General features: G+C 37.6%; 1 protein-coding gene across 3 annotated transcripts in view; it reads right to left on the bottom strand.

Moving 5' to 3' along the window:
* The window catches only part of PCDH7 (protocadherin 7), a 904,402-nt gene that overhangs the window by 469,612 nt on the left and 419,883 nt on the right, over positions 1-14,907 (bottom strand). For all 3 annotated transcript variants that reach the window (XM_063922252.1, XM_063922242.1, XM_063922263.1), the window contains exon 2: positions 8,908-9,124. In XM_063922252.1, the coding sequence (XP_063778322.1) occupies positions 8,908-9,124 (217 nt within the window). The remainder of the gene's footprint in view (positions 1-8,907; positions 9,125-14,907) is intronic.

Raw genomic sequence — 14,907 nt, 5'->3', positions numbered from 1 at the left:
ATAGGGAAACATGGAGCTCATTCCAATATTTATAGTAACACACTAAGGTCAAGCATTACATCACTTTCGGTTCCGGGTTGGTATTAGACGAGCCCGGAATGTTAGAAATATTGGAATGAGCTCCATGCACCCCTATGCTTTGAAAAAGAGTGACCACACTCGAAATGCATTGGTAACGGAAGTATTGTTCTGGTGATCTGGTGCCACTCCTTCAGAAGTAGGTAGGACGTTTTTGCTTTATTTATACATACCATTGGGAGTATTTATTCCAGATTTTTACTCTCTACGATTGGCTCTCCACCTCTCCTGGGGATGGGCAGCCCCACCACACAATACTTTTAGTCTTTTTATCTTGTATTTTAACTGTGTTAATAATTTTTTTCTGGATATGTATATCATCTGCTAAATTTTGTGTCAACTGGAAAAGATACCTTTATGAGTGGACCACTGCTACTCTAATTGTGAGTAATAGGTATGAATCCATCTGTTTACAAAGATACCTTGATATGAGTTCATACACCTAGATCCGCGTAAGTCAGGTGTGCAAATTGTTAGAAATATTTTCACCATCTCTCTGTTATTTGAGAAATGTATTCTGTGCAGCTAAAGATACCATTATATGGGCAACGTACCTGCTTTGATTGTAAGTAAGGTATGCTGTGCCTTACCATGAATTGAAATCTAAGTTAAAGATAGCATCAAGAGAGGCAGTTACCCTCAACACAGCCACCAATTGGTCTGTTGTTTTCATGTTTTGCATATATCATCGAGTGGCCCATGAAAAACTGTGAGGAAAGGAATATTTCACATTCGTTGGTATCACAAGCAAAGATACCCTTATATGTGGAAACCAGTACCCCATACTGTGAGTTTTCGGTATGAACCCATAAAGTGGAAATATACCTTTATTTGCATGAACATGCCTTTTATCTTGTGTTAGGTGTGTTTAATGGTGTTTCCAGCTGTCCATAGATCACCATTATCCATTTATGAAAGAAATCCTCATCTGAGGAATTTATTTACCTATACTGACTGAAAGGGATGCTTTTACAATTTTTTTGCTGATACTTATGATATGGGAAATTATATATACCCACTTATAGATTGTACATTCTTGTAAATAAGACAATACTACACATTGTGGTGTATCTTATTTTATTTTTCATATGTCTATGAATATTTCGGAGTTGAATCATTGGAGTATCGAGAACCTTCAACCTGTTCATTAGCTAAGTATTATTCACTTGGTTTCTCTACCTCACCTTCCCATATAGAAGTGCCAGCTCCCTCACGATCCACTTTTTCACTTTACACAGCTAGACCTGATTACTATGGGTGTGTTATGCACGATAATGGGGATCATTTAAGAAAGGAGTTTGGGGCATGATATATCATTTGAATACCGCCCTAAAGGTGTTAGATAAGAAGGGTGATTCACAATGGAATTATCTCTTTCTCTTCATAGTCAAAGATTTGAACCTAAATTGCATTGAAAAGCAATTCAATGAGGGGAACCCTGGCTCCTCCAGTTAACAGAGGTAATGTCCTGGAATATTGCATAAGAAAAATGGAAGCTACACAAGTATTGCTAATTTGGGTTGCTTAGCAACCAATCAGAATCTAGCTATCGTTTATCTGGTACATTCTAAAAATATTAGCAAGCATTTGATTGGTTGCTAAGGGCAAAACATTAACTTAAGTAAACTACACTTAAGTTAATTTAACTCAGTGGGTGAGATTCAAATGATATATCACGCCCAATTTTCTTTCTAAAATTATCTCCATTATGGCGCATATTGCGCCCATAGTAATCAGGTTTAGCTGTGTAAAGGGTTGGGTGCCTCCCTACTCCGGGGGTAGCGAGCTGAAATAATGATACAACGTCCCTGAGGGCAGAAACAGAATTGGTGTGGAAAGGGGTGAAAAGAATTGAATCCTGCCCTTTATGTGTATAATATTCTGCAAGTAATATCTGTCTAATCGGGAGATTTATCAAGCTTGGAGAATTTGATAAAGTGGAGAGAGATAAAGTAATAGCCAATTATTATTATTATTATTATCCTTTATTTGCATGGCGCCACAAGGGAACCACAGCGCCCCTCACACAGTATATAATCAAATGAGAAAACAAGCAAACAGCACTTACAGTTCAAGACAATATAGGACAGGTATGGATAACCAGGGGTTAGGTGCCATCAAAGGGAGTATGGAGCATAAAATTGTGTAAGTAAGAAAAGGAAAGGGACATGAGGAATGATGGCCCTTCTCTTGCGAGCTTACAATCTGCTCCAAACTGTCATGTAATAAGCTGTGTTTGGAAAATGACAGGAGCTGATTGGTTGGTACTTTAGGGTCTATTCATGAAGCAATGAAAAGAGTAGAGAAGTGAGCTATTGGAGAGGTTGCCCATGGTAACCAGTCGGCATTGAAGTAACATTTATAATTTGCATATTATAAAATTATACAGAGCAGCTGATTGGTTGGGCAACTTCTCCACCGGCTCACTTCCTCCACTCTTTTCACTGCTTAATGAATACAGGGCCGGATTAAGCCTTGGGGATGCCCAGGGCACATAAATCAGGGGGGCCCCATGGGATGGTGGGTGTGTGTGTGTGTGTGTGTGTGTGTGTGTGTGTGTGTGTGTGTGTGTGTGTGTGTGTGTTTGTGTGTGTGTGTGTGTGTTTGTGTGTGTCTGTGTGTGTGTGGGGGGGTGTTTATTAGATTGTGCATACCTCCCAACATGACACATTCGAGGAGGAACAAAATGCTCTCTTACTGAATTTTCTTCTTAATATATTGTCGGCATCACCCATGTTGAACTATTTAATTGAAGAAAGGTATTTCAACACAGGTGATTGCAATCATAAATTAAGAGGAAAGTCCAGGTAGAGAGCATATTGTCATCCCTCTTGGAATGGGTCATATTGGGAGGAATGGATTGTGTATATAAAATGTAAACCAATGGTGCATATTAGATTTAAACTAATAGTGTAATAATGCCTGAGTACTGTTTATAGCTCCACCTATTTGAAAGACAACTATTTTATAAAAAATTCTTGCAGTGGAACAAAGACTTAAAACTTAAACAACCTTAAAATACACATAGAAAAATACAATCTATAATCCATCTTGTCACATGCAAGAATAGCAGCAGCCTCTGTACTACTTTCACAGTGGGACAGAACTCAGGAGGACTGTGTGTGTGTGTGTGTGTGTGTGTGTGTGTGTGTGTGTGTGTGTGTGTGTGTGTGTGTGTATCTCTCTCTAGTCCTTGATTAGATAACAGGTTACACAGGACCCAGACACCCAGGTGGGGAGGAGGAGAATCTGGGACCCCTGTGTTACTTAGAGCTCTTTCCACCATCCTATCTCCTCTAGTCGGAAAGCTCTGTTGGTAGCTCATGAAACCTGATAATCCTGTGTCTCTGCCTGCACTGCATGCTGTCCTGCTCGCATTCTGGCTGACTGGTTCTGTTGCTGCATAAGAGGGAATCTAGTGATGTCAGTGTGCTCTGGATGGGGGGGCCCCTGACAAAGAGGGGCCCGGTGTACTGTATGTCCTGCGCCACTCCCTTAATCTGGCTATGCATGATTAGACCCCAATATCTCTCTCCACTTTATCTCTCTCCAAGGCTTACTGTAAAGTACCAACCACTCAGCTCCTTACTGTAATTTTTCAAACAAAACAGCCTGTAACATGATAGAAGCTGAATGGTTGGTACTTTAGCTCTCCAAGATTTGATAAATTTCCCCCAAAATGTGAGATTTCCTGTCATTGTTTATGAAGCATGAATTCTGATAACTGCAGCTATATGCTTTTAATCTGGTTACATATTGTAACTCATAGGTGCAGATATATTAAGCTTTGGAGAGCAATCAAGTGGAAAGAGATAAAGTATCAACCATCAGCTCCTAAATGTCATTTTTAAAATACAGTCTGTAACATGACAGTTAGGAGCTGATTGGCTCCACCTTATCACCCTAGAAGGCTTAGTAATATCCTTATAATATTCAGCAGGGGCTATTTTCCCCTCCTATATATCAATCCATTGAGTTCAACTCAATTGAGGAAGACAGAAACTGTCTATTGTTTTGTATTCATTATGAATGAATCAATTGTGTCATTCATTCAGAGACTGTGGCAGTCCAGTCCCTTCACTCTGACTCCTGATTTTGGTGTGGATCCCTGTAGAGAATGTACAGTATTCCCAAACCCGGTCCTCAAGGCTCAATGACATTCCAGGTTTTAGTGATATCCAGACTTGAGCACAGGTGACTTAATTTGTACCTCAGTTATTTTAATGTAACCATCTGTGCTGAAGCCTGGATATCACTAAAACCTGCACTGTTAGTGTGCCTTGAGGCCGAAGTTGAGAATGCCTGCACTAGACTCTTCCCTTATTTTTTACATGGTGTGTCTCTACAAATAAGGGACTTTAAATATACAAAAGGTACTTAAATAAGTATAAAACATTGTTACTTAAGTACACATGAGCAATCCTTTATTTTATTATGCCTAATAATTTAATTAAATAAAAAATACTATCATATAAATCTCACTCTAGGGTCTTAATTAAAAGTCCTTTAAACCACAACTGACCACCAATTACCCTTAAGTAATTGTTTCCTCAAACAGTAACTTAAAGCTGTCTTAAGGTATGGAGAAGAGATCAAATGCATGCGTAGACAGCAGGCACAGCTTCCTACCTTCAAATTGCAGAATATTTACTGATAAGTAAATACTCTATGCCCAACATCTTAGTAACTATGTAGTATTGTACCCATTGTAACTGCCGCCTGCGCAGTACACAGTTTAATGTAATATTCTTACCTATAACATAATTCCATATATTAGCTATGTAGATCAAATTGTATTATTAGTGTGTAATAAATCACAAGTCTAATATTGTTAGGTGTAATCATGTGGCACAGTATGACAGTATGATGCAAGTTAGCTAGTTGTAGGAACCAGTAGTTTCTGTGTGCATAAACAAAACACAACTCTTTATAGTTACTGTATTTAAATATAACATTCTAATGACAGATAGATAGATAGATAGATAGATAGATAGATAGATAGATAGATAGATAGATAGATAGACAAAAAGATAGATAGATAGATAGATAGATAGATAGATAGATAGATAGATAGATAGATAGATAGATAGACAAAAGGATAGATAGATAGATAGATAGATAGATAGATAGATAGATAGATAGATAGATAGATAGATAGATAGATAGATAGATACAATGCTGTAAGTAGAGTGGTATGGGGTGGTACGGAGCGTACCACTAGCCCACTGCTGGGGCATTATTTAAAATGGGCATTTTTGTGTGTGGGACATAAAATGGTGTCAGTGGCATAACTGTGTGTGGCATAATATGTAACAGGGATTATGGTGTGTGTTATAATATGTAAGGCATTACAGTGTGTGGCATATTGTGTAATGGGTGTTACAGTGTGTGGCATAATGTGTAATGGGTGTTACGGTGTGTGGCATAATGTGTAATGGGCATTATGGTGTTTGGCACAATATGTAAGGAGCATTCCGGTGTGTGGCATAATGTGGCTATGCCCCTGTTGTCATGTAGCCACTCCCCTAGTTTTGTGTGACCACACACCCTCATGAAACGTGACCAAGTTCATTTTTACTATCAGTACCACTAAGAAAAATTTCTACTTGCACCGCTGGATGGATGGATGGATAGATAGATAGATAGATAGATAGATAGATAGATAGATAGATAGATAGATAGATAGATAGATAGATAGATTTATGTATATGTATAGAAATTGCTAGTGGAGGAAAATAAAAAACAAAAAATACACTGAATTATATCTACTTACAAGGCCTATAATCGGCAGCGGTAATTGTATCAGCAATTATAATTGCTGAAATCTGTTTAAAACAAGACAAATTTACTCTCTCGTTATTTTTTCCTGTGCTTTCTCACATAAAACTTTATTTATCAATCGCCATATTACAAGATTTTACCAAACGGATCCAAATCTAATGCAAAAGAATTTGTAACAGTGTCTGCTTTGAAATGATGCTTTTCAAAAGGTATTTTAGATAAAATGAACACTAGAAAGCCTATCGTATTTTACAGAGCGTCAGATTTTAATGCTTCAGAAAAGCATGTCGCTGCTTGCCACCTATCTATAAAAGCAAGCAGGTAATCTTGCAAATATCAACTTGTTTTTGCTCTCTTTTTTTTTTTTTTTGCAGTTTATTGTTTTCACCAAAAAGCCAAATCCTCAGTTATACTCGCATATTGCTAATTCTGGGTCTATTTATAAACATTGGAGCATTCTTAATTCTAGCATAAGCTCATTATTTTTTTTTATGCAAACATTTCTACTACTCAGTCCAGATGCAAATCATTTCTTTTAATAGGGCAATTATTTTCGATGGAGACTAAAGATCAATGGAGAAATAACATTCAACATATTTTGTTTTTCCCTTTTTAAATCGTTAATGAAACATTCTGGATACTGTGTACAGTATGTCCTATGCATAGTCCTGCATTTCTTTTATATATCTTGGTCTCTCACATGCCATTCCACACCAGCTGCTCATCACTTTACTGACGGGTGCATCATGTTACTGACGGGAGCATAAACAGACTTTACTCTGTAAAACTGATAAAAATTCCGCTTACACTCGATTTGTCTTGAATGTTTATACTGGAAAACCTTTTTCTATACAAGAAGTTTACTGGCTAGGTTTATCTTCTTGCTAAAAAGAAGGACTACTCATCTCCGAAAACATCTCAATACTTTTTTGTCATGATCTTTTAAGTGTTATATTTTCTTACATATACATGATATAGCATCAATGCACTACTATTGTTTGATTGACTTCTACATATCTGCTTTAGTGCACAGCTTGGAATCGACAGCAAGACAACCACAACAAAATAAGTGTCTAGTTCTAAATGTATTATGACAGCGACAATATATACATACACCTGTTTATTGTTTATTTGTGGAGGGCTTATGGAGGTATTACATAGCCTTTACTAATCCACCAGGTTATGTTATAGAATTTACATACTGAGAAATCTTTTTTGTGTGGTTAATAAAGTAGTTTTAAACTACATTTCCCTTGTCTAACCTTCCTGATTTCAATCCACTCCCCTCCATGAGATTTGCTATTATGTGACTATTGCATTCAACTCAAGGATCTCTTCAGCCTCTCCGTAGAACCCCATGCCTTTGGAATGGCCTTCTCAGCTCTATCTGTCAAGCACTCTATATCTTCAACTTCAAGGCTTTTTCATGGCTAGCCACTGTAACACAGCATTGCACTAATTTCAAAGTACTCATTTGCCATGACAACCTACATTTATATGTGTAAGTTATGCCCTGCAGTACAAGCCACTTAGAAAACTATTCATCTTTGAGATTTAGATTTCCAATATTCAATTTCAATTGTGATATTCTTATCATTGTATAAATTAGGTTCAATATAGTTCCTTTACATCATTACTTCCTATGACTGAAGACGAGAACTAATATATATATATATACATATATACAGGTTGAGTATCCCATATCCAAATATCCGAAATACGGAATATTCCGAAATACGGACTTTTTTGAGCGAGAGTGAGATAGTGAAACTTTTGTTTTCTGATGGCTCAATGTACACAAACTTTGTTTAATACACACAGTTATTAAAAATATTGTATTAAATGACCTTCAGACTGTGTATATAAGGTGTATATGAAACATAAATGAATTGTGTTAATGTTGACACACTTTGTTTAATGCACAAAGTTATAAAAAATATTGGCTAAAATTACCTTCAGGCTGTGTGTATAAGGTGCATATAAAACATAAATGCATTCTGTGCTTAGATTTAGGTCCCATTGCCATGATATCTCATTATGGTATGCAATTATTCCAAAATACGGAAAAATCCGATATCCAAAATACCTCTGGTCCCAAGCATTTTGGATAAGGGATACTCAACCTGTATATATATATATATATATATATATATATATATAATATTAATATTATATATTATATATATTATTGTGTGATGCTTATATATATATATATGTATATATATATATATATATATATATATATACAAAACAATATATATATATATATACGAAACAATCCAGGCAAGCAGCGGCACTCGGAGGCTGAAACGGCAGATACTTATAAACAACTGTGAGTTTAATACATCACATCAAAACAGAGTCCAACGTTTTGGGGCATTGTCACCCCTTTGTCAAGGTGAAAAATGCAAGAAGTTCTTGCATTTTTCACCTTGACAAAGGGGTGACAAAGCCCCGAAATGTTGGACTCTGTTTTAATGTGATGTATTAAACTCACCGTTGTTTAGAAGTTTCTGTTGTGTCAACCTCCAAGTGCCGCTGCTTGCCTGGACTGTTTTGTACGATTACTTTCAGAGGGCACCAGAGCATATTACTTCCAGGAAGGGTGAGTGTTGGATATTATATATATATATCACTGCTCACCATGCATATATATATGGAGCTGGTTTTCAAAATGTGTATTAAATATATCAAATGCTCTCCATGTGTATATATAGATATATATATATATATATATATATATGGAGCTGGTTTTCAAAATGTACCAAATCACGATTTGTTTCCAAAAGCTGCTACAGTAAATCCAAATTTATTTGTTGGATGGATATATATATATATATATATATATATATATATAAATGTAGGAATATCTTATTAAAATGTCTATATCATGTAGTTAGTGACGCCATAGTACACATATTTAAAGACATTAAGGGCTAAATTGCGGTCTTGGGCGAAGACCAATACATTGTCATAGACACATTCTGTTTACTAGATAGTATATGTTTTAGTTGCTTCCCTAGTATATGTTTTTGTGTATGTCCCTACCATTTTCCATATGCTCTGCCTCACCAACACTGCCATCCGGCGTAGTTCGTTCATAGTTGTCCTCTGGTAGTGGTAGGGCGCCCAGTCTTGGTCCTGATGAGCTCTTACTACTCGGTGTCTCGGATTCTTCCAGCCCACTGTCATAGCAACTCTGCAATGACCCCTGATGAGGGTCCTGAGGTTGACTCACAACAGAAAACGTCACTCTACGAAATGGCTGCAAGAGAAAAGATTCTTTATGTCACTGGGCGTTACAATAGAAAGACATTGCTGTCAACTGTGCAGAGTTGGAAAATATAGTGATATCGTGTGTGACATTAAAAGATGAATGGGAGGCAATTTCAGAAACCAATTTCTCAAAAATAAATTCTGTGTAATAGGCAACATTTTTAAGCTACAGTACTCAATTGTATATATGCTTATTCATAAGGTGGCATCAGGTAGACAGCATGTACATACAGTACAAAGAGCAATATGAAATGATCAAATTTAGAGAAAATGTTGTAGAAAGGCACTGGAGAGACAACAGGTCAATAGGTCACTGCCCTGAGGAGCTTACAGTCTAATTAGGTTTATAGTAAAAGAAAAACCACAAGGTAGGTCACAATTTATTGTGTATATATAATGACATGGATGACAGAAGTCAAAGAAAAGAGCATGGGTTATAGGCACATTTTCTTAATTCAACAAGTGGTGAAATGCTCACCATGCGTATATAGTACAGTAGGTGTATCTTTCGAGGTACAGCTTCTTACACATGACAGGTATCACATCAAACTGAGCTTTGATGTAACAGGAGCTCTGTAATACCACCATTAATTTTTTTTTAGAAATTTGCATACAGTATATACTGTATAAAGCAATAATAATATCAGTAGCTCATGTAATTACATTAAAAGTTTCAACCAATTAATAATAACCAACCACATACTCAAGAGGACCAAGTCTTTTACCATCACCTGTAGTTGTACAATGTTCTTGTTATTGCATATGGCAAAAAATTGCTTTTTGGTCCATTGCAAGCAGCAATATAATAAAACAAATATTTGTATACAAGATAAAACCAATTTAGGTCATAAGACTTATCTCCAAAGTTGTCTTGCAGAGTAAGGTCCTATCCCAGAGCAGCAGAAATAAGACTCTCTGCTGAAGTGTACATATGGAAGCCAGTGAAATACAGCAGTGTATTTGGTTAAGGCTTCCGGAGGGCATGTGAGAGCCAATAAATGAATGTCACTAGAAGGTGGACAAGGTACACATAATGTGGCATTGTAAAACTGCTCAGGGAAGAATACTACAGTAATAGGCGGATAGAACTCTTATCTATCTCTTGTAAACTATAAACTGTATTATAAACATTTCACATCCTTTTCATTTAATGTCTTGAAAACCTGGTAGCACGCTGTATAACAATGCCTGTGGGAAATCTTAGTAAAGTCTTTTGCCAAACAACACATACTGTAGATTGCTTAGAACAGTAAATAGTTAATACTTTATTGAAATGAAGTATAGAAGATAAAAGAACACTCAGACAAGAACAATAATGTAATTTAATAAAAGTTATGTAGGGGTCAATGTTATAAGTTGACTGAAAAACTAAAGGCATCCCACTACCATCACAAAGTAATAGCAAATACATAAATCAACTTCTCATAGAGTCATAATGTGTTTGTTTTAAGGCAAGGACATCTCCAGCAGAGAATATCTATTAAAACTGTAAATAAAATCAGCAAAGACTGAGAACATACGGTATCTATATGAGGTCTATAAGTGTTTTTCACGTGATGCAAAAAGATGGTTTCATTATACATGCAAAGTTTATCCCATTACAAAACAAATGAGACAACAGTAGTTTTATGAACTGTTAGTAGTGACATCTGAGCTCTCCACCAATAAAGATATTTGCTCCTTCACAATATACTGGAGGTGCCAAAGTGATCCTTAAATCCTGGTGAGTTTTGATTGATCCATCATGGAACCTTTTTATAGTGACACACATAAGATGGATTTTTTTTATTCTTTAGTACAAATGTATCATTCATACATTTTGCTTTAGCAAATGACATTTACAAATGTCATGGACACAATTTCCAACACAGCATTTCCTTTATTGTTTAGTCCTATTCTTAAACTAATCATAATAGTTTCTAATTAACTCCTCCTAGAACTTTAAGCATTATATTTTTTTTATGAATTACTTCAGTAAAGAGCACTAAAAGATTTATGCATGTATTGATGCATTCAGCCTGGGGCATCATGTTCTTAGAGGGCTATGTAGTGTCTTAGATGGAGATGTATCAAACCTTCTAAAGAGTACAAATGGAGAAGTAGACCATAGCATGCAATCAGTATTTATCATGTATCAAGCACAGTTTATAAAATAATAGGTAAAGGGCTAGATGCATCCTCGTTTGGAGAGTGATAAAATGGAAAGCGATAAACTACCAGCCAACCAGTGCCTAACTGTCATTTTTCAAACAGGGCCTGTGACATGGCAGTTAAGAGTTGATTGGCTGGTGCTTTTTTCTCTCTCCATTTTATCACTCTCCAAGAGATGAAGCATCTAGCCCATAATCTCAATGGTTGCTATGGGCAACTTCATCATTTATACCCTTTAGTACAGGCATGTCTAAAGTCAGTTCCGGGGGGCTAATTGCGGCCCGTGCTCACATTTCCACCGGCCCACAGCCTCTGTGCAGCTGGAAGCTAGGCGTCTTTCACAGGTCACTGCGCCCTGCCCCTTTTTAAAGATCCGAATTCTGCCCTGCCCATTTGTGTGCGCCTTGCTTGTTTATAACTGATTGTCGTGCCCCGCTGCGCTGACACTCAACCCCGCAGCCCGCTGTCTCTCAGGCACACTGCCTTTGCAGACCGCTGCACCCCGCCACACTGCCACTCCCCGCCCATTGCAGTTAGACATGCTACACGGTGACTGACAGCTATCTTCCCCTCCTCTGTGTGCAGACTACAGGCTGGTCTGCTGATGATCTGGTGAGACAGGAGGGATGGGGATTCCTCTCCCGCTGAGACAAACCCAGACATCCAGTGTGTATGAATCTATAAATGGAGACACCGGGGAGGCTCATCATGGTGGCCATCTTTACTGCAGCTTCACAGCAGTGTGTGATGATCAGCGGTCTCAATAAGTTCAGTGCTTCATCCCCTCATACTGTATGTGTTCTGGGCTAAAACATTTTGACTTGTAAGTAGTTCTCCAGTGTAATGTTTGCCGAGTCAGTTGTTAGCAGTTTAGTGGTGCCAGAATAAGCTGGAGTGCCTTTAGCTTTAATCTGGCAGCACACAATCCACTCCATAATATGATTTTTTGTGTGAAGGATTTTTTTTTTTAGCATAACTGGGCTACTAGAGTAAAGTAAAATGTATCACAAGGCGTTTTATATACCATGAAAGGGCTGCTAGATTAAAATAAATGACTACCAAGGTGTTTTATATTACTGGAATGGTGGGGGGGGGGTCTTGGGTTCAATATCAGGCTGAATGGTAGGTCCCCATACATTTTCACCTCACTAAATCTGGCCCTCTTTGCAAAAAGTTTGGACACCCTTGCTTTAGTAGGTCTCCCAATGCAAACACTATAGGAAGTCCATAACTGTCCATCCCATATCATAAAATCCATGTTATTACAAGGCTGTAACAAGGGGTGAGCAACTGGTGTTGTCACCCAAGGCACAAGGCTGAGGGGCTAGCATGGGTGCTACTCTTCCACACTGTTCTACTATTAGAGGTGCCTGAAGACAGGCCCAGCAGCCACCTTCCCAGTCTATCGCTGCTCCCCCAGTGCACACAGCAAGTGTGATGTTATATTGTCAGATGCACCGGGGGCAGGAAGTGCCAGACCAGGATCTTTCCATTGACATACCATAACAACTTGCTCATGCCACCTTGAAACTTGATCTGAAATTTATCAATGTTACAAAATTTGATGCCAATCACAGACAGATCTAATTAAAATGCAATTTCACTTGTTTTAATGTTATTGTACTGGTGTGGGCACAACATACTATACCATGTACACTTGGCGAGCAGAGTTTGTAAATATGTTTTTGTATGATGACTGTATTTCAGAATACAGACATAATTGAGCCCCATGTCACTTGGTGTTACAATATTTGGTTGCTATGGTCTAATTAACAGTTATGTACAATAGCAACTAATATTAAAATAACTCTGGTACATTTATACAAATGAGGTAACATTGGGGGGAAGGGGGGATAAATGTTAAGTGAAAAACTAAAAAAATAAGGTAAGAAAAAAGAAAACTTAGAGAGAAATAAAACATTCAATTCATAAACAAACAAAAGGTGAAGGAGGAAAGTGGGAGGTTCAACAAGATGAAACACAGTATAAGAACAAAGAGGTATTGTTGCCGAACAGAAAAGTCAAATTTACAGTTGGAAAAGAATTTCTGATTTTATATTAGGAGAAAGATACAGCTGGCTTCAAAACTACAAAAAGAAGGATGTAAGAAAATCAAATTCTCCCTCTCTCTGCCCATCATTATTTTATTTGGTTCCCTGTTACACATATCATTGAGATTCCTGGATAAGAAGGGTCAGGCTAGAAAATAAATAAATAAGACCACCCATTAATTTTGAAATAGTATTTCATATTTCAGTGCTTACAACTGCCACAGGGCACTACCAAGGTAAATAACCTAACGTAAGTCTCTGGAACAGCAAATGGTTTACACAGCAATATATACTGCAGAAAATGACATGATTGAGCAGGTGCTAAATTGTGCCAAAACTGTAACTTACATTTCCATAAAGGGTGACTGTCAAAATATAGAAAAAGTTGGTAAGCTGTTCAGAATTGTACAAATGTATCTGTTTTGTATTCATGTGTATATACTGTATTGTATATACGAAAAAAGTCTCTGGGATGCCAGCAGTCACATGACTGACACTGACATTCCTACATTAAGAATGCTGACTGTGCAATGAGGTAAATATTTTATGCCTCCCCTGTACCCTACCCTAACCCGCTTTGGGCAGCGGCTATGTCTAATACTCTGGAGGTGGGGACTAGTGCTAAGACTCCAGCAGTGGTGGCTAGGGCTAAGACTTTGTAAGACTTTGGGGGGAGGTGGCTAAATCTAACCCCCCCTCTAGTGTCTAACCCTAAGCCCCCCTGGGCCTAACCCTAATAGTGACCCTGATACTTACCTTTGGTATGTCGATGGTTGGTGTTCCAACTCTGGGATTGCGAGTGGTGTTGGGATTCTGGCATTGGTCACATGACCATCAGCATCCTGACTGCCGGGATGCTAAACACATACCATCCAGTGGTATGTCCTACTACTGTAAGTCAAAGGCAATTTTATATTTTTTCATAAGGTGCAGGTTTCCGTGTAAGCAGGGTGATTAAAGGCCAGATGCATCATCGCTTGGAAAGTGATAAAATGGAGAGTGAAAAAGTACCAGCCAATCAGCTTCTAACTGCCATTTTTCAAACACAGCCTGTGACATGGCAGTTAGGAGCTGATTGGCTGGTACTTTATCACTCTCCATTTTATCACTCTCCAAGTGATGAAGCATCTAGCCCGCTGTATCCTTCTACTAAAATAGAACCCTCGCAACAAGATCACCTGACAAACAGTAAGCAGCCTTTCAGTTTTTGTGTAACCAATAAATTAGAAAAAGGTTTACAATCTCTGTTCTTACATCAATAGTAATACACATTTCTGCTGAGAATAACTTGTAATTTCAAAATACCACATTTCAGCAATATTGTGACTTCTTCAGGGGTATTTTTACTCTCCTGATATCTCCAATTTTTCAGCAGCTGCAGAGGTTGTATGCCTCATGTATTAACATGCTGCTTTTATTATCCTGATAGCTCCCATTTTACAGCAGTCACAGACATACTGTATAGCAAATTTCTAATCCAGCAAAGAGATGTATAATGTGGGCCCAACGGCATCAGTTTTAGTCTTAGTATGGTCTATAATATACAGATGTAGCCATGCTCATCTTACTG

Source organism: Pseudophryne corroboree, chromosome 1 (assembly GCF_028390025.1).
Source record: "Pseudophryne corroboree isolate aPseCor3 chromosome 1, aPseCor3.hap2, whole genome shotgun sequence".
Lineage (NCBI taxonomy): Eukaryota > Metazoa > Chordata > Amphibia > Anura > Myobatrachidae > Pseudophryne > Pseudophryne corroboree.
Note: the sequence above shows the minus strand (reverse complement) of the source record. Positions and strands in the feature narration are given on the sequence as shown.